This window comes from Mobula birostris, chromosome 9 (assembly GCF_030028105.1).
Source record: "Mobula birostris isolate sMobBir1 chromosome 9, sMobBir1.hap1, whole genome shotgun sequence".
Lineage (NCBI taxonomy): Eukaryota > Metazoa > Chordata > Chondrichthyes > Myliobatiformes > Myliobatidae > Mobula > Mobula birostris.
The window spans coordinates 141361023-141381787 of NC_092378.1; the positions used below are offsets into that span (position 1 = coordinate 141361023).

The 20765-nt window shown below is 42.5% G+C and overlaps 1 protein-coding gene across 2 annotated transcripts in view; it reads right to left on the minus strand.

Moving 5' to 3' along the window:
* LOC140203140 (general transcription factor 3C polypeptide 1) overlaps positions 1-20765 on the minus strand; it is a 77553-nt gene that overhangs the window by 22836 nt on the left and 33952 nt on the right. For both annotated transcript variants that reach the window (XM_072268997.1, XM_072268996.1), the window contains exons 19-27: positions 20110-20287; positions 17615-17759; positions 17148-17283; positions 13799-13877; positions 11680-11868; positions 9805-9965; positions 9004-9146; positions 5451-5532; positions 4261-4373 (exon numbers count right to left, since the gene is read on the minus strand). In XM_072268997.1, coding sequence (XP_072125098.1) covers positions 4261-4373; positions 5451-5532; positions 9004-9146; positions 9805-9965; positions 11680-11868; positions 13799-13877; positions 17148-17283; positions 17615-17759; positions 20110-20287 — 1226 coding nt within the window. The remainder of the gene's footprint in view (positions 1-4260; positions 4374-5450; positions 5533-9003; positions 9147-9804; positions 9966-11679; positions 11869-13798; positions 13878-17147; positions 17284-17614; positions 17760-20109; positions 20288-20765) is intronic.

Sequence of the window (20765 nt, forward strand, 5' to 3'; positions counted from 1 at the left end):
TCTCTCCACTTCTGATCCCTCTATGAGAATTGGTATGTTTTCCTTCGTCTTACCCTTCCTGAAGTCCACAATCAGCTCTTTCCTCCTACTAACATTGAGTGCCAGGCTGTTGCTGCGTGGCACATTCCACTAGTTGGCATATCTCACTCCTGTACGCCCTCTTGTCACCACCTGAGATTCTACCAACAATGGTTGTATCGTCAGCAAATTTGTAGATGGTATTTGAGCTATGCCTAGCCACACAGTCATGGGTATACAGAGAGTAGAGCAGTGGGCTAAGCACACACGCTGAGGTGTGCCAGTGTTAATCGTCAGCGAAGAGGATATGTTATCACCAATCCGCACAGACTGTGGTCTTCCGGTTAGGAAGTCGAGGATCCAATTACAGAAGGAGGTACAGAGGTCCAGGTTCTGCAACTTCTCAATTAGGATTGTCAAGTCAAGTTTATTTATATAGCACATTTAAGAACAACCCACATTGACCAAAGTGTTGCACAGATCAGAGCAGATAGCTAAAATCACAAATACAAGAAACACAGACATAACCAATAAGGCAATCAGCTTATAGGCACAAAAGGAACAACAGAAGGGCAGAGGCACAAGCCAAAAAATCAGCCACATCAGGAGGACTCAAACGCTAGTGAATAAAAATAAGCTTTGAGCCTGGATTTAAAAGAGTCAATGGAGGGGGCAGATCTGATAGGGAGGGAAATGCTGTTCCACAGTCTAGGGGCTAAAATAGCAAAGGCGCGGTCACCGCTGAGCTTAAGTTTAGATCGCAGGACAGCTAGGATGGTATTAAATGCTGAGCTATAGTCGATGAACAGCATCCTGACGTAGGTATTTGTGTTGCTGACGTGGTCTAAAGCCACATGAAGAGCCATGGAGAATGCGTCTGCCGTTGACCTATTGTGACGATAGGCAAATTGCAATGGGTCCTGGCCCTTGCTGAGGCAGGAGTTCAGTCTAGTCATAACCAACCCCTCAAAGCATTTCATCACTGCCGATGTGAGTGCTACTGGGCAATAGTCATTAAGGCAGCCCACAATATTCTTCTTAGGCACTGGTATAATTGTTGCCTTTTTAAAGCAAGTGGGGACTTCTGCCCGTAGTCATCTGTAACATGTGGGCAAGACTTATAGATCGAACTAATTGATATGGAAGAAATCTTAGTCTGCTCTGCCCGAAACATACAGCTTACTGATGCTAATCAGTGCATTAGTACCCCATTAGCTTCTGGGAGCTGATCCACATATATCATGATAATATTCCAAATGCATGGCATTACTGTGAACTGTTAGAAGAAAGTCTTCCACAAATATGTGCAATGGGACAGCCAATTCTCTATGTAAAAATTTGTGTACATAGAAGGCAAACTTAATAAGTGATCAGAAAATTAAATTCTTAAATTTAATTTTAAAGCTAATATATTCATTTACAGACTCCCAAAACTTCACATTAATGGTGCTTGCAATACTGAGGCACCTAACAGTGCTGGATCATTAAAATCTATGCTATTAATCTCAATATTATAAGACCATAAGGCAAAGGAGCAGAATAAGGACATTTGGCCCATCGATTTTTCTCTCTCTCAACTCCATCATCCCTGCCTTCTGCCCATAACCTTTGACACCTTTACTAACCAAGAACCCATTAACCTCCACTTTAAAAATACCCAATGACTTGGCCTCCACAGCCATCTGTGGCAAAGAGTTCTACAGATTCACCCAACCTCTGGCCAAATAAAGTCAAGTTTATTGTCATTTAACTATATACGTGTATATAACCATATAAGGTATATTGAAATGAAACAAAGTTTCTTCGAGCAACACACATCAAAGTTGCTGGTGAACGCAGCAGGATCTCTAGGAAGAGGTATAGTCGACGTTTCAGGCTGAGACCCTTCGTCAGGATTAATTGAAGGGAGTTAGTAAGGAATAATAGGAAGTTAGTCAGTTAGTAATAAATCTCTTACACTTTTACACTTCCTCCCTTACCACCATTCAGGGCCCCAGACAGTTCCTCCAGGTGAGGCGACACTTCACCTGTGAGTTATACTGCGTGATATACTGCGTCCAGTGCTCCCGATGCAGCCTTCTATATATTGGCGAGACCCAACGCAGACTGGGAGATCATTTTGCTGAACACCTACGCTCTGTCCGCCAGAGAAAGTAGGATCTCCCAGTGGCCACACATTTTAATTCCACATCCCATTCCCATTCTGACATGTCTATCCAAGGCCTCCTCTGCCATTCCCATTCTGACATGTCTATCCACGGCCTCCTCTGAAGCCACACTCAGGTTGGAGGAACAACTTATATTCCGTCTGGGTAGCCTCCAACCTGATGGCATGAACATTGACTTCTCAAACTTCCGCTAATGCCCCACCTCCCCCTCGTACCCCATCCGTTATTTATTTATATACACACATTCTTTCTCTCACTCTCCTTTTTCTCCCTCTGTCCCTCTGACTATACCCCTTACCCATCCTCTGGGTTCCCCCCTCCCCCTTTTCTTTCTCTCCAGACCTCCTGTCCCATGATTCTCTCATATCCCTTTTGCCAATCAACTGTCCAGCTCTTGGCTCCATTCCCCACCCCCCCCCCACCCCATCTTCTCTTATCATTTCAGATCTCTCCCCTCCCCCTCTCAAATCTCTTACTAGCTCTTCTTTCAGTTAGTCCTGACGGAGGGTCTCGGCCCCAAACGTCAACTGTACCTCTTCCTAGAGATGCTGCCTGGCCTGCTGCGTTCACCAGCAACTTTTATGTGTGTCGCTTGAAATTCCAGCATCTGCAGATTTCCTCGTGTTTGCGTTTTTAAGGACCGTTTACCCACCAGTTTTTGGTGTATGGTGGTGTTAATTGCAGAACTGAAGTCTATAAACAGCAGTCTGGCTTATGAAAACCCTTTTTCCAGGAAGGACAGGACAGAGTGAAGGGCAGAGCTATTAATCATCAGTGGATCAATTTGAGTGATAAGTGAACTGGAAAGGGTCCAATGTAGCCAGGAGAAAGGCTCCATGACCAGGCGCTCAGAACATTCCATTAATGTTAATGCCACCAGATGAAAATCATTTGGGTAGGTTACTTTTGCATTCTTTGGCACTAAAGAGATAGCTGCCACCTTGAAAACCAAGGGGACATTTGATTGTTCCAGCGAGATGTTGAATGTATCTGTCAGCTGGGCTACGTAGTCTTTCAGAATCCGGTCTGGTATAGTATAGGGCCCAACAAGAGAAAATCTGCAGACGCTGGAAATCCAAGAAACACACATAAAATGCTGGAGGAACTCAGGCAGGCCAGGTAGCATCTATGGAAAAGAGTACAGTTAATGTTTTGGGCTAAAATGTCGAATGTATTCTTTTCTATACATGCTGGCTGGCCTGCTGAGTTCTGTTTTGTGTATATTATCAGGCCCTGCAGTTTTGTGTGGGTTGACTCTGACCAGGGTCTTCGTCATCGCAGCTTCAGCCAGAGGGAGTGTCTGCTCCCCCGGGGGGTGGGGGGGGGGAGAAGAAAGAGGAGGGGTGCCTTCCTTGCCAGCTCTTTGTTCTGCGCACCAAACCTGATGTATAAAACATTCAGCCTCTCAGGGAGTGAAGCATCCCAGTTACTGACGCGCAAGGTAGACTTGTCTGTAACCCTCAGAATTCCCTGCCACATGCACCTTGTGTCCCTGGTATTGCAGAAGTGTCTGTAAGTTCTCTAAGAATGCTCCCATTCTGCCTTCCTGATACAGCAGGAAAGCACAGTACTTTCTTCTCTGAGAGCTGTCGCATCCCCCGATCTAAAGGCAGCATCAAGATCCCTCAGCCGTGCACAGACCTCTGCAGTGAGCCATGGCTTCTGATTTGCCCTCACCCAGATGTGTTTTGTGATGGCAACATCCTCCGTACACTCCACTATGTAGATGGTCACAGAATCCACGTATTCCTCAACGTTAACATGGTTGCCGTAGGTAGCAGCCTCCCTGAACATTCTCCAGTTCGTATTATCAAAGCAGTCCTGCATCCTCAGGCCAGGCTTTCTCCACCCCTAGAACTGGTTTGACCCGTCTAACACAAGATCTGAGAGTCCATTGTGGGCTTTATAGGCACCAGGTATGTTAGTGTAAACCAGGTCTAGTGTATTCCTCCTTATCCTAAAGAGACATCCTTCTATTCTGAGGCTGTACCCTCTGGTCCTACTTTCTCACTATAGGAAACATCCTCCCCAGTATATGAAAGTTTCAGACAAAAACCTTTGAAAAGCATCACACCTGGCAAATAACTCCTGCAGTGTATCAGGAATCTCGATATTTCCAGATCCGATTGTAGAGCTGAATTTCTCTCTCAGTTTTCTGACAAATTCTTGGAACTCTTCTGCACAAACCTGTTCAAATATGAGTTATTTTGATGCATGAAAATTTCACAGCAAGCACAAATGCACAGGTATAAAACAGAAAATGTTCGAAACACTCAGGCAGCAATTGCGCAGAAAGAAACAATGAACACTGCAGGACAACACACAAAATGCTGGAGGAACTCATCAAGCCAGGTCCTGATGAAGGGTCTCAGACTGAAACGTTCGTTCTTTATTCCTCTCCTGCTGAGTTCCTCCAGCATTTTGTGTGTGTTACTTTAGGTTTCCAGCATCTGCAGATTCTCGTATTTATGAAACTGCAGGGAACAAAGCCCCTTTGTCAGAATAGGGAAAGAGACAAAACAAATTTGCTTTAAATTTCAGAGTACGGGGAGGCTCCCATTCTGAAGTAGACAGATTAACATGAAACATTAACGATTTTTTTCCCTCTCCATGCTGTTGCCTAACCTGCTGAGCGTTTCCAGCGTTTACTGGTTTTATTTCAGTGAATATTTCTAAATTTAACCTCAGTTTTCCCAGTGTGGGATCTTTATTTTGGATACTCCCGATCTCTGATCTGTAGTCCGGAAAAAAAAAGTGCAGCTTTAATCAGCTGAAGTCCATAAAACAATAAGGTGCAGAATTAGGCCATTCAGCCCATTGAGTCTGCTCTGCCATTTCATCATGGTGATCCATTTCCCTCTCAACCCCATTCTCCTGCCTTCTCCCCGTAACATTTAACACCCTGACTAATCAGGAACCTATCAAAATCCACTTTAAATATGCCCAGAACTTAGCCTCTACAATTGTCTGAGGCAATGAATTCCACAGATTCTCCACCCTCTGGCTAAAGAAATTCCACCTCAGAAATATATATCAGAATATTTGTAAATGTACCTGACAGCATTTATTTAATAACTGGGAAGATTTTAATCTAACTTCAGGGTTTGGGTGCCAATCTGAAACATTCAAGACGCTTAAGTATTTGAAAAAAAAGGTCTTGTAATCAATACACTGAGTCATAAACACAAAGTCCAGCTTCAAGACATTACCCTTTGTTTTGTTTTGTAAAACACACACAAAAAAAATAACACAATGCTTAATTACCTTACTGTCTTGGTAATTACCCTTCTTGCTCATGATTTCATCAATTAAAGCATGGTCTTCATAGACTTCAGCAAGACAGATTCTGTAAAAGATTAAAAAGAATAAACTATTTAATATTTTTAAAGAGGAACAATGGTATTGCCAGTGGTGTCACTGGCAATTTGATCCAGATATGGCACCTGTTAGCAAGTTTGAGATTATAGAACATAGAAATCTACAGCACATTACAGGCCCTTCAGCCCACAATGTTGTGCCGACCATGTAACCTACTCTAGAAACAGCCTCGAATATCACAGACTATGTACAGCATACAGTGTACATGGAACACACTAGCACTGCTGCTAGCTCAACACTTACAGTGCCAGCGACTGGGGTTCAATTCCTGCCACTGTCTGGAATTGGTACATTCTCCCCGTAACCACATCCGGGTGCTCCAGTTTCCTTCTCCATTCCAAAGATGTACGGATTAGGGTTAGCAAGTTGGGTCAGGCATGCCATGTTGGTGCCAGAAGCATGACAACACTTGCGGACTGCCCTCAGCACATCCTTGGAGTGCATTGGTTGTTGACGCAAACGACACATTTCACTCAGTGATTTGATATTTTGACGTACACGTGACAAATAAAGCTAACCTTTCTTTATTTCTTAGAATCAGGCTACCTGGAGCATGCAAGTAGCCATTCCCATTTCTTTTTGCATATCAACACAGCTTTTTATATCCCCTCATTAGATCAACATTTAACAGATTTTTCAGAAGCAAGTTGATTAAAATATTATACCAGGGTATTATCAACTGAACACAAGTTGGAAAAAAGGTGGTTGGGCTTTGCTCTTCCACAAATCACATTTCCCTGCTTCTCCCTTCCCTGCAAGGTTGCTGGCTTCTGCCTCCAGCCTCCAATGGTAACTCTGGGCCACAGCACAGATGTGGTAGCAGTTTAGATGATTTAACTACTGGAATTCACTGTAACAAAGAATACAGGGCTGTGGTAATGTGATTAGACAGGGAACCATCCTGGTCACAAGACATACAGATGGAAATGGAATGAATCACTTGGAGGGGGAACACCGTTCTCCTAGTTTCAAAGTATTAGTATTTGTTGTACTTTAAGTGGGGAACCTACACTCAATGGCCAATTTATTAGACACCTCCTGTATCTAATAAAGTGGTCACTGAGAGCACGTTTGTGGTCCTCTGCTGCTGTTGCCTATCCACTTCAAAGATCAACTTGTTATTCAGTCAGAGATGCTCTTCTGCACAGCACTGTTGTAGCATGCGGTTATTTGAGCTGTCGTCGCCTTCCTGCTGGCCTCACCCCATTTGGACATTCTCCTCTCACCTACCTCATTCACACCATTCTCTGTAAATTCTGTGCTTGAAAACCCCAGCAGTTTCTGAGATACTCAAACCACGCTGGCTGGCACCAACAATCATTCCACAGTCAAAATCACCTAGATCACATTTCTTCCCCTTTCTGATGTTTGATCTGAACAACTGAACCTCTTGACAATGTCTGCATGCTTTTGTGCATTGAGTTGCTGCCACATGATTGGCTGATTGGATATTTGCAATAATGAGCAGGTGTACAGGTGTGTCTAATAAAGTGGCAACTGAGAGTAGATGCAGAGTAAAAATTCACCACTGTCACTTTGCTCACACTACCAGGCCTATGGGGGTGACACTGAAACGAGATCAGCTTTGTGCCGCAGAACTATGCCCATTTAGAATTGCATGAATGCACAATTTCATTTATCTGAAGAGGCCGATTTGCACTGGTCTTTCTTCTGCTGCAAGACAAGTGAAAAGGAAAGTCCAGGCAAGAATGGCATAAATTCTACAGCAAAAATAACAGTAAATTGGGTTGGAAAGAACAGTTACACAAAATTAGCTGCTCTTTAATTACATCAAATTAGCTTTATTTGTCACATACATCAAAACCTACTGTGAAATGCATCATTTGTGTCAACGACCAACACCGTCTGAGGATGTGCCAGGGGCAGCCTGCAAGTGTCTCCAGGTTTCCAGTGTAACATAGCATGCCCGCAACTTTTTAACCCTAACCTGTACATCTTTGGAATTTGGGAGGAAAAGGTAGCACCCGAAGGAAACCCACACAGTCACAGAAAGAATGTATTAACTCCTGACAAATTGTGGCGGGAATTGAACCTTGATCATTCATGCTGTAGTACCATTACGTCAACTGCAACACTACCATGCATCACAATTGAACACTGTTTTGTCATTTAGGTCAAAAGAATGAGAGCTACCTGCAATTGCCAATATGAAAGGAACAAAAAAATACCAAGTTCAAAGAAAATTATCAAAGTACACACTGTATAGGTCTCCATGTACAACCCTGAGATTTTCTTGAAAACATACTCAATGAATAGACTGGTGGTGCAGTGGCATCAGCGTCGGACTTCGGAACGAAAGGTCCCGTGTTCGAATCCAGCCAGCCGGCTCCCCTGCACGCCTTCCATCTGTGCTGGGTTACGAGCTGGTGATCTCTTTGGAGACTCACCTGGCAGAAGGGAATGGCAAACCACTGCTATAACTTGCCTCGTACGCGATTCCCCACTACGTCAGAGAGGTGTGGAGGGAAATCGTCCGCTAACCGGAGAAACTCCAGATGCGACCTACCTACCATACTCAATAAATCCCGAACAGAATAATCGTAATAGAATCAATGAAAGACCACACCAACTTGGGTGTTCAATCAGTATGCAAAAAAAAAATGCAAATACAAAAAGAAAGAAATAATAAATAAATAAACAAACATCCAGAACATGAGATGTGGGAACATTTCGATGATGGAGCAAGTGAAGTTGAGTGAAGTTATCCCCTTTGGTTCAAGAGCCTGATGGTTGATGGATCGTACCTGTTTCTGAACCTGGTGTGAGTTCGGAGTCTCCTGCACCTTCTTCCTGATGGCAGCAGTGAGAAGACAGCATGTTCTGGCGGTAGGGGTCCCTGATGATGGATATTGCTTTCTTGCGACAGTGTTTCATGTAGATGAGCTCAGTGGTGGGGAGGGCTTTACCCGTGATGGACTGGGCCATATCCACTACGTTCTGTATGATTTTCCATTCAAGGGCATGGGTGTTTCGATACCAGACTGTGATGCAGATCTCTACTACAGATCTATAGAAGTTTGTCAAAGTTTGAGATGTCATGCCAAATGTTCGTGAAAAGAATGTGTTCTTTAGCCATGGTCAATCAATGAAGACTAATTGATGCATGCAATATTAATTCAACAAAATTCAAGGATTAAAGGTATATGTCTCATAGCAACAGAACCATATAAAATACATGATTGTGACCATAAGAAAAAACCATGGGCAGGATAAAAGTACAAGATGGAACAATGCTGGCTTAATTTGGTAGATAAAAAGGATGTTGCCTCAGCGTTGAACTAAAACACTAAATGGATCATTTCCAAAACCAATCCCTTAAGTCATCTAAATACAAAAAGCAGAGCTTTCCATATTATGCTTCAGCACCTCTCGTGGCTGTAGTTTATCAGCATTTATAGCTCCGAAGCAGTGGCCTCACCTGTAATTAAGCATTGTCTGGGGATTCTTGAGGATGTAGCGAGATCTACGGCCCACAGCAAGAGAGGTTTTATCCAAAGCCTCTTCAAAATAATCGTGCAAGACATCTCTGACCGTTTGCCAAGGAACAAAAGGTCCTTTCACCTAAATGCAAAAACAGATTTTGTTTCCAAAGTCAAACAAACGGGTATTCATGGAGATTTCACCTGAAGGTTTTTATCTTTTTGAAGATTGATGAATTAGGGAACACTATTTGTATTATACAGGTCCGACTGGTTATACTGATTTCAGTCAGGAACTAGAGAAACACCCAAGAGTTACTTTGGAATTGCGGAACAGAAAAAAATACCCATCTTGGGAGGTGGTGGGAGGGGGGCACTTAAACTCCCACAGTAATCAAACACCGCTGTGCTTTAGGAACACAGACAGCTAATTCACGACAGGAGGCCAATTCAAAAGCTTTTACTTCTATTTATACATGCACAAAGATGCTCCATTAAAATCATGTGACATAAAACCCTTACTATTGTTAAGCTTTCAGTAACAAAAAACCTTTAACAATTAAAACTAACTTTACTTTTGAAAATCCTGCAGAAAAATAATTGTTATTCCGAGCCTGAAGTGCTCCAGTCCCTAACCCTACTTTTCCCATTGACATGATTGTCTTATAATTTTCTTGGGAAAGCAACTAGCATGTTATAGCAGATCCACCTGCATTGCTAATTTGGACTGCAACACACTGAACCATTAATATTTTGCTACTTTATCATTCTAGAAAGAAAATACGTGTTTAATTGCTTACTTTTTTGTTGAGGACATGGCTGGCTACTCGGCAAAGCATGAGCAGACTGTCTTCCTGCGCAGTCCAGGTTACGCGGAGTTTGGTCATACGACGCAGGGCACTCTTATCCGCATCGTCCGTGAAACGAAACCGCTTTGCCTTCCCCTGTTGAGGAGCTTCCTCTGCAGGTATCAGTGAAGAACTATTACTAGAAATGAGAACTTACCACCAGCTTTTTAAAGAATAATTGTGCAACCAGGGGAGCCAAAGCCTCTGTATTGAAGGTGGTTGAGGTGTGAACTAATACAAGTTATGAGTTTATGAGAGGCATAGCAATACACACAAAATGATGGAGGAACTTAGTACTCCATATCCTCCCCACTTTATTTTAGCTTCTTCGCTCTTTCTTTCCAGTCATAATGATGGGTCTTGGCCCAAATTGTCAGCTTTTATTCCCCTCCATAGATGCTGCCCCTCCCCCTTCTCTTTTTTTCCATTCCTCTCTTAACCCTTTCTCTTCTGCTCACCTACCTCTGGTGCCCCTCCTCCTTCCCTTTCTCCCATGGTGCACTCTCCTGTCCCATCAGATTCTTTATTCTTCAGCCCTTTACCTCTTCCACCAATCACCTCCCAGTTTCTCAGTTCAGCCCCTCTCCTTTACCTACCTCACCTGTCATCTGCCAGCTTGTACTCCTTACCACCCCCCTCCCCACCACCTTATTCTGGCTTCTCCCCCTTCCTTTCCAGTCCGGATGAAGGGTCTTGGCCTGAAACATCAACTGTTTATTCTTCTCCATAGATGCTGCCTGACCTGCTGAGCTCCTCCAGCATTTTTTGTATGCTGCCCTGGATTTCCAGCATCTACAGAATTCCTCGTGTTTATGAGAGGCATAGATGAGATAAACTCTGCCATGGATGGTCCCAGGTCAGCTGCACAAGGAAGAAGGTTGGGCACGCAGCCAGCAACCCTATCCCACAAAAAACCCAGAGCTACAGAAACGGCAACAGAAGTTCCAAGGACCTCATCCCTGGGAGAGGAAGGACCTTCAAGTAAAAGACTTATGAAGTAGTGCGGTCAAAGCAGAAGCCACAGGCCCATCAACATCCTTTCCGCTCTGGACAGAGGATTCTGGCAAGCTGCTATTGGTGGCCTAAGCCCCGGTATAGGTAATGGGCTTAAAAAGAAAACCAGTAAGGTAGGTAGTCAAAACCTTTTTCTCCCCCCAAAGCTGGGGTATCAAAAACAAGGCAACATTGGTTTACAATTCTTTCCTCTCAAAGGACTGCTGTAAAACTTCATGTCCTCCAATTGGATGAAACCTACACCCCGGGAGATGCTGTCAGTAGACTTGGCATGCAATTGTAGTCGATTTTGTATTGGTAGAATGCAGCAGCCGTTCTGCACTGATGGTGGAGGGAATGTATGGAACATTCAACATGTGGGCAGCTTTTCTGTGGATGGTCAGCCATACAGAATGGAAACAAGCCACTGAATCTGCACTGAGCATCCAGCACCCTTTTATACTAATGTCCACCATCTAAAAAAATAGACATCTTACAGTTCTTCAGGACAAGGGCTTCAGATGCATAAGAAACCACCAGCTGCAGATTCCCCTCCAACTCTTACACCACCCCAATTTGGGAAATTTACCATTGTTCCTACCATTGGGTCGAAACCCTGGAATTGCCCTCTGCACAGCACTGAGGAGTAACACACCAGCATTTTCCCCAAGGGCAATTAGGGATTGGTGATAAACGCTGGCTTAGGTGGCAAGGACCAGATGTCAAAAAAATTAGTACACTAAAAAGTGCTCTAGAAGTCAATATTACAACTGTTCCTCAGTCATTAAAGGACGACACTTAGTGGGACAAAGATCACAGTGATGAAACCCTCACCTCTCTTCTTCTTTTTTCTTGTTTTCTTCCCACTCTCCTTCTCAGGTCGTTTTCGTTTCTGCCCTTTTCCGCCAGCTACTCGCTTGTTTCGGCCAATGTTGCTCTCCTTCTCAATTCGGATTTCTTCCTTATCCCTGGTAAGGGGTCCCTGTACAGACCTGAGCATCCCTAACATATTGAACTTGTTTCCTGTATCAAAAAAAATCCCAGAAAGAAATCAGAAACATTAAGCAGCACAAAATACCTTGTTTATAATGTTCCTAGCTTCCAAAATAGTGTCAAGAAAATTAAGGAAAACAATAATAATTACAAAAATGTTTTTTTAAAAGCATACAGCAACATTTACCATTTGCCCATTAACCTGTTGCTTAGGGACACTTGCCTACAGATAACCATTCTCAAAGAAAAGCATTCAAATAGATTAAAGTAATGAATATTTATCAGTGCAGTGCCATGCGGTTATACTACTTCAACATTAGACGGACATTTAACTGATGAAGGTTAATGTAATTGAAATTATCTAAAAAAATAGAATATGTAGACAGCTTGCTATTTAAAGATGCCTGGCACAGCTTCAGTGACCCATATTCAATCCTGATCTTTGATTCTGTTTGCACTGAGTTTGCGTGTTTGCCCTTTTATGGCATGGCTTCCCTCTGTGTTTAACAGTTTCGCATCATATCCCAGTGTAGGCTGATATGGCCAACTCTGGAGGCATGGCAAGCGTTTGATGGGAACATGGGGAGAATATGTCACAGGGAAAATTAATGGGGAACAAAATTGCCTCATGAGCCATCATAGTCTGGAATTGGCCTTCAAAGAAATATAGTAAAAATGTGCATTAACTAAATCTGATTAAGAAATAAACCATAAATCATCTCCTATCCTCTCTGTTATCATGTCAATATTAAGCTGGTGTTTGCACAGAGTAATGTTCACCTATTAAACTAACAAGATGACACAGGCATAGATCAAGTGGATTGCCTGAGTCTTTTTCCAGGGTTGATATGGCTAATATAAGGGGATATAATTTTAAGGTGGTTGGAGGAAAGTATAGGGTGGATTCCAGAGGTAAGTTTTTTTTTAAAAAACAGAGACATGGGTGTGTGGAATGCCCGACCAAGGATGGTGGTAGAGGCAGAGAAATTAGCAAGGTATAATGCAGGGCTAGGTAGGAGGGAAGGATTAGATTGATCTTAGAGTAGGTTATAAGGTTGTCACACCATCATGTGCCAAAAGTCCTGTACTGTGCTGTAGTGTTCTATGTTCTATACTTGAATTTAATTTTCTTAAATACATAAAACTGAACCTGCAACTTAAAAGTTTTGTCACAAACAAGGAGACCGCTTTGCCGAGCACCTACGCTCTCTCCGCCAGATAAAGTGGGATCTCCCAGAGGCCACCCATTTTAATTTCACTTCCCCTTCCGACATCTAAGTATATGGCCTCCTCTACTGCCACGATGAGGCAACACTCAGGTTAGAGAAGCAACACCTTATATTCCATCTGGGTAGCTTCCAACCTGATGGCATGAACATCGATTTCTCAAACTTCCGGTAATGGCCCTCAAACATCTTCACCATTCCTCATTCCCATTTCCCTCTCACTTCATCTCCTTAGCTGCCCATCACCTCCCTCTGGCATTCCTCCACTTCCCTTTCTTCCATGGCCTTCCGTCCTCTCCTATCAGATTTCCTCCTTCTTTAGCCTTTATCTCTTTCACCAACCGACTTCCCAGCACTTTGCTTCATCCCTTCGCCTCCCTCCTCCCGGTTTCACCTACTACCTTGTATTTCTTCCTCTCCTCCCCCCACCTTCTTACTCTGACTTCTCATCTTTTTTCTTCAATCCCAATGAAGGGTCTCAGACTGAAGTGTCGACTGTTTAGTCTTGTCCATAGAAGCTGAGTTCCATCAGTATTTTGTTTCTGTTGCTTAAAATTTTTTGCCATGCGGACCTCACGGCATATTGCAAGCTCACTTCAATATTTCATGATCACTGTATCAGGAGACGTGAGCTATTAATCCATGTTAGCACTACCACTACTCACAGATTCATGCAAGTATGTAGTACAAAGTCATATCTGCAGATAGCTTCATTTGAAAGATAAATACTTTACCTGCAACTCCAAGAGGAAGAGAATGCTTGTTAAGGAAACTCTGTAATCGCATTGTGCTGCTCTCAGGCACATTGAGGCTCTGCAAAAGCAAAATTGAATTAGCAGTATGATTTAGACTGATAATAATAAAAAACCCCTGCTCATTTACTTATCTTTGTCAGGTAATGACAGGGCCCCATTCTTGTAAAATGTTTCTAACCTGATCAGTTCATATGTGTATAACGCCCTGGGAAAGGTTTCACTGCTAATGTAATGGTTTTTCTGTAGCAGCAGTGTTTGGGTTATGGCTAGAGATGACGGGGGCTTTGGAATGTGCACGGTCCAATGAAGGGAGTGCTTTTTCCTTGTTGTGTGCCTGAGAATAAGGTGATCTCGGCCTTTTGTTCAGCGAGAGATGAAGAGAGAAGATGCCAGAAAGGGGAGGTTGCAGACAGCAGGACAGAGTGGTCTTGGAGTGGGGCCGGGAGTCGATGAGGCCCGAGGGAATCGATGGAGGACCAACGGAAGGGAAACCATGAGCTCCAACGTGCACATTAGACTGTTTCATTAAAATGGGCCCATTTCCTTTTGTTATTCTTTACTAACCCTTTAGTCAAATAAAGAATTAAAGAGCTAAATCATTTAATTGCAGATGGTGTACTTTGTTATTTCGTGATACTGATTTGTAACAGGGGAGCAGATCACACAGCATCCACAGAAACAAGAGGTTTTACACCTCAGATTTCACACGTTTGGCAGGGCCAGAGACATTCTTCCCTAGACCAGTGGACCCCAACCACCAGGCTACAGACTGGTAACGGGCCGCAAAGCATGTGCTACTGGGCCGCGAGGAAACAATACGATTTGGCGATATGAAATGATGAGTCAGCTGCACCTTTCCTCATTCCCTGTCACGCCCACTGTTGAACTTTAACGCAAGCGAGGTCATCAATGACCCAAGACGTACAAAGGAATGGGTCCGTGACCCATCTGTGAATGTCCCCGGTGAATTATCCATGTCAGCGCGGGAAGAAGATAAACTCCTCGAGCTTGCAAATGACGGTGGGCTTAAAAGTATGTTTGACATAACATCTCTGCTGGCATTCTGGATCAAAGTCAAGGCTGAATATCCTGAGAAAGCCACGAAAGCACTGAAAACGTTGCTTCCATTTCCAACATCGTATCTCAGTGAAGCGGAGTTTTCTGCAATGAATGCAACGAAAACTAAATTGCGGAATAGACTGGACATAAGGAACCTTCTTTGAGTATCGTTGTCTCCCATCACCCCTCGATGGGACCGTCTTGTTGCAGGAAAACAAACCCAGGGCTCCCACTGGTTCAGCGATATTGGTGTGTTGCAATGATTTTATATGTTCATACGAGGAAAATATGCGCTGTGTGTTTAATATCCAAACGCTACTTAAAATGTTATGATGCTATTGACTTATAAGTGACTTATAATTCAGTAGTCCCCAACCTTTGGGCCGCGAAGAATGCAGCGGTAGACAGAACGCATCCAGCACATCTTTAAGAAAAAAGCTGAAATAAACAAGCTAATTAATTAGGTGCCGCCCGGCACGTAAATGTCGGCCCAGATCAGAGGCTGATTGCGTGATCATGATCATGTTTAAAACTTGCAGGGTGTGAAAGCCAGAGCATCAACCTCGGCTTTGGAACCAGACAGATAGCCTGGGACAGAATAAGTACATTAAATCTATCAGGAACATGCTATCAATGGATGGTTCTTGAAAAAAAAGAGGGCCAGAGCATTCATTAATAGAAAGACAAAGGAGGTGAAAACAGACAATGCTGAAAAAACTCAGCAAGTCAAGCAGCCTTTGTGGAAAAAGAAACAGTTAAAGTTTCAGATCAACAATACTTCAGCAGAGCAGCATGTGTTTAATACAAAGGACATTGGATATATTTAAGGCAGAGGTTAATAGATTCTTGATTAGTCAGGGCACGAAGGAATACAGGGAGAAGGAAGGAGATTTGGGCTGGGAGGAAAACTGGATCCACCATGATGCAATGGCAGAGCAGACTTGATGGGCCAAATGGCCTAATTCTGCTCCTACATCTTATGGACATTTGTCACAGATTTCAAGACAATAGCTCTATTCAAGTAGCTTAGACTACAAGAAATAAAGCTGGTAAGAAACTTTCAACTCTGGCAACTGACTGCTGGAAAGCAAGATCAAAGAAGAAAGGGGTATAAAACTGGACAGAGAATGACCTACAGGAAGAGAATCTGCAGAGTGAGCCACTGAGGTTTCAAGGAATTCTGAGACTATCGGCGAGTATTGTTTGCTTGTACTGGATGCAATTTATTTGATAAATCTGAAATAAAAACAGAAAATGATGGAGACTCAGCAGGCCAGGCAGTATCTGTGGAAAGAGAAACTGACTTAATATTTCAGGTTAAAAATTCTTTGTCAGAGTGTCCAACGAAGGACCTTGAACCTAAAAATGCTAACAGATGCTGCCTAACCCGCTTGTACGACATTTTGTTTTTATTTCTTACACCATTCAGTAATGGGAAGAATTTCTCTCGATTACCCTACCCAACCGAGCATAGACATGTCCATTATATCTCCTCTCAGCATAATATTCACCTTTTGCATTCACAGCTTCATCTTCTTGTAACCTACTGAAGTGTACCTGGCCAATTTGCTGAACAAGATAATAGGTCAACTGATTAAAAGCTTGGTCAAGTAGGCAGGTACAAAGAGCATCTTGCAAAAGGCGGAAAGGAAAGGGGGTGCTTCTCTTAGGTAAGTAGACAATTATGATATTTAGATGTCAGGAAGACTGACTGGCAGTTGGTCTACCCTGGAAGATTCATATACTGTAGCTAGAAATCGCTCTTAAAAGCTGCCAGCAATTTTGATCCCTGAGTCTTTTTGGAAGTGCATTCCTTGTTTTGATCAACTTGTGGGTAAGGTATTTCTCGGCAGCAATGATAAATTTATCTGACAGTAAGTTTCAAGGAGTACTTATTTCAAGATGCAGCAGGCTAGTAGGCTCTTCCAGCCCAAATTGTCCAATTACCCCCACACGACCCCTATCAACCCAGAAACTGGGAGGAAACCAGAGCACCTAGAGCAGGGGTTCCCAACTTTTTAAAAAAAATATGCCATGGAGTCTTACCATTAACCGAGGGGTCTGTGGACCCCAGGTTGAGAACCCGTGACCTAGAGGAAACTCCCACACGGTCAGCAGGAGGATATACACTCTCCTCAAAAGTAGCAGTGGAACTGAACCCAGGTCGCTCGTGCTGTAAAGCGTTACGTTACAATGACTCTCCTCTGCCTCCCAATTAAGGTCAACATATTTTTTAAAAACTGATCCAGCTACTTCTGTTCACATCTACCTTTTTAGCATTGTTCATAATATAACTGGTCCAGATCCAGTTTCGCTTCAGATGTCCAAAGAAACTAGAATCGAGGCCTCCCGCTCCAAGACCGTCACCCGGAAGTTTCCCGTCTTCCATCAATTTCCGACTTCCCCTAGAGGGATTAAGAAAACAAATCACTAGAAGCAGCTAACTGCTCATCAATACTGACAGGCAAGAAAATGAACAGAGAGCATGAAGGAGGCTGGGAGATGGTAGGGTGTGCAAAGAGAGAGCAGGGAAAGAGACGAATTTCAAAGGGATAACGTGCAGGAGGAAAGAACACATAAAAAGATAAATTGTTATGGAGTTAAATTATCTAATTTCTCAGGAAAACAACCAGCTTCCAGGTGGAAAGAGAAAGGAATAGCAAGTAAATTGAGTAAGATACAGTTATTAATTAATCCAGTATTATTGACTTTGTATGTATAAGGATCAAAACGTACGCTGCATATGCCAGGAGGGAACATCTGTTCTCCATGGAGTTCTTTGCAGTTGCGTCCTGATCTATCTCTGGATTAAGCACAGAGTCTTCTGTTCCCTCAGCAGCTGTCTGGCTACCTTTACTTACGCGAGGAACCCGTATGACACCTGTAAATAAAAGTGCAGAACTTACAAACACAAGGGATTTTTTTTTAAGAAAGACAACATATGAATTGAAATCGGGTACGAATTCCAATTTGTGATAATGGATTAAAAAAAGCAATGCAGCTTTAATCTAATTCTATTCTGATATAGGTCAGTCCCTTTATGTTTCCTGATAAAACTTTGCCAGAAGTCTCGATGAATAAATTTTTAAATCCTTTTATTTCCTTTAGTTAGACAGATAGTGACACGGTGTGGCCAAAACATGTATAGCAATAAACTCAAAGTTCAAAGCTGAAAGTAAACTTATTATCAAAGTACATATATGTCACCATATACAACTCTGAGATTCATTTTCTTGTAGGTATACTCAGTAGATCCATAATAGAATCAATGAAAGACCACACCAAGTTGGACATTCAGTGTGCAAAAGACACAAACAGTGCAAATACAAAGAGAAAAATGCAATACTGTAATAATAAATAGATGAACAAATGAATAAACAAATACATAAATAAACCATGCAAGAACATTCAAGATCACTTAGATTACAATTATCTTGAGATCCATCCATGCTGCTTATTCCTTTCCACTGCTAAACAAAGAAGCAACACTGGCTTCCAATCTAATTTCCTGAATCAGGAGTTATTATTGAAGGATCAGACGAGGTGAGTCCGGAGTTGCAAATCTGATGTCTACAAGTCTGAGAGTCCGAGGCCAAGGACTGGGGGCTCGGAGGCTGCCTGCCCTGAGGTCAGAACCCTGTCTGTATGTGTGAATTGGGTGGGAGGCAGATAAGGGGCTTGTTATGTTGTCGTCTTGTTGCTACTACTTGCTCTGCTCTGCTGAATACTGTGGGCACAGCACGTTGGTGTTGGAATGTGTGGCGACACTTGCGGGCTTCCTGAATGTGTTGGTTGTTAACGCAAACAACACATTTCACTGTCGTTTTCCAAGTACCTGCAATAAGCAAATCTGAATTTTGCTGTACCTTGTACTGGATGCATTGTGAGTGATACATGAATAAACAACAGTGAAGACTCACGCGAGCAACCCCAGTCACAGGTTGATTAAGACTGCCTGCAATACTAAAATTCCGTGGTGATGGTCTTCACAGGATTAGTAGAGAGCTGGATTATGAATCTGCCTTTGGCCAATTTAAACAAAAGACTTGTTTACGTGGGCAGTTTTGACAGGACTGCTATCATTCAGTCTTTTGAATGGGAATAGATCCTGGGAAATCTTGTATGCACTGTGAAACGCTGATGGCAAGGAGTTAATAAAGTTAATAACAGGTTTAAAAGCCCAACTCCATTAATCTTTCCCACATGAAGTCCAGTGGAAGAGACCAATTTTGCCAAGAATTTACCAAAAACTCCTGAAGTGTCATCCTACACTCCATTAACTTCAGAGGAGATTCTAGCATTTCAAATTAGGAGGCAAAGTTACATTCTTAAAATTACCTCACATTAGTTTAGAGCTTTTAGTTAAAATCTGTTTTAAGCTTTCAAAAACTCAAAAATTGCAGCTTTTACAACTAAAGGCAGAGAGGAGGTTCACTGCCGTTTCAGAGGTGAAGCCATCTCACCACCGGAAGTACTGATGCCACTAAAGACATACTGCAGGACAACGGCATGCAAGCATCATTGGTAATTACAGACACCAGGTGAGGGACTCTGCAAGCAAGATCTCAGCCATTTTTCGGAAGACATTTGAAGAAATTATTAACACAGGAGAGTCTGCAGATGCTGAAATCCAGAGCAACACACACAGAAAATGCTGGAGGAACTCAGCAGGTCAAGCAGCATCTATGGAGAGGAATAACAGTTGGTGTTTTGGGCCGAGATCCCTCATCAGAACTCAATCTTGGCCTGAAACATTGATGGTTATTTCCCTCCCTAGATGCAGCCTGACTTGCTGATTCCTCCAGCATCTTGCGTGTGTTGGATAGAAGATATAGCTCGCTGGCCTTAAAAGTAGTACTGTAAAAGATCACTTGTACTTCCATGCTCAAGTTGTGAGAACCGTATCAGATATTTCTATTGACACCACCATAAAATTATCTTTCAATGAAGAGCTAAATGTTACAGGAATCCATTTACCTAGAATTAACAATGACAAGGGCAAAGCTCTGGGTTTACACAAGAGGAAATGACAAAACTTCTGGTTCAGTTCCAGACTGCATGGATCGATGCTTCAGTTATTATCTGATGCATTGCAGCATCTTTGGAGAGGAATAAATAGTCGCTGTTTCGGGTCGAAACGCTTTATCAGGATTGCTTCAACATCCATTATAATCAAATTTTTGATTAATCAACAATATTTTGAACTTCAGCAAATTCATAAAAATACTTACCTAGTGGTGTATTCAGACAAACGCACATGAGGTCAAACCAGAAGCTTTCTACATCTTGCATACTATTTAGAGTATAGCATCGATTTTCAAATGGCCTGCTGCTTCTGGCCAAATTATAGTGTGGATCACAACTGGTAGTATCAACAATCATGGCATTCTTTTTCACATAAATGAAAATCTGGATTAATAAAATGAAGAATTAGAGTTCATTTACAGATTCACATTTTGTTTTATACAAACTATGGTCACACACAAAGTCTAAGTTTTTGGTGCACTGTTTCTCCTGAACATTTAACCCACTAACTCTGAGAAATCTGGCAAATCAGCTATTAGGTTGAGGATATCATGACTGCAGAACTGTTAGTTTCAATTTGATCTGCTGCTTTTCCAGTGTTATCAGTCAACGGCAAAAACGAAGGGATACAACTTTAGTTAGATTCTTATTTTTACACTACATTTACAATAACATGATTACTAAGCATATTAATATATAGCATATTACAAACTACCATGACTCTAGGTAACTAGGTTCAAGGTAACAGTACAAATGCAGGTATAAACTTTCAAAAGGGTTGCATAAAAAATGGGATTTATCTGCTCATCATCCAGACTAATCCTACAGCTATTTAATGAGCATTTCCCAGGTAAGTGGTTTT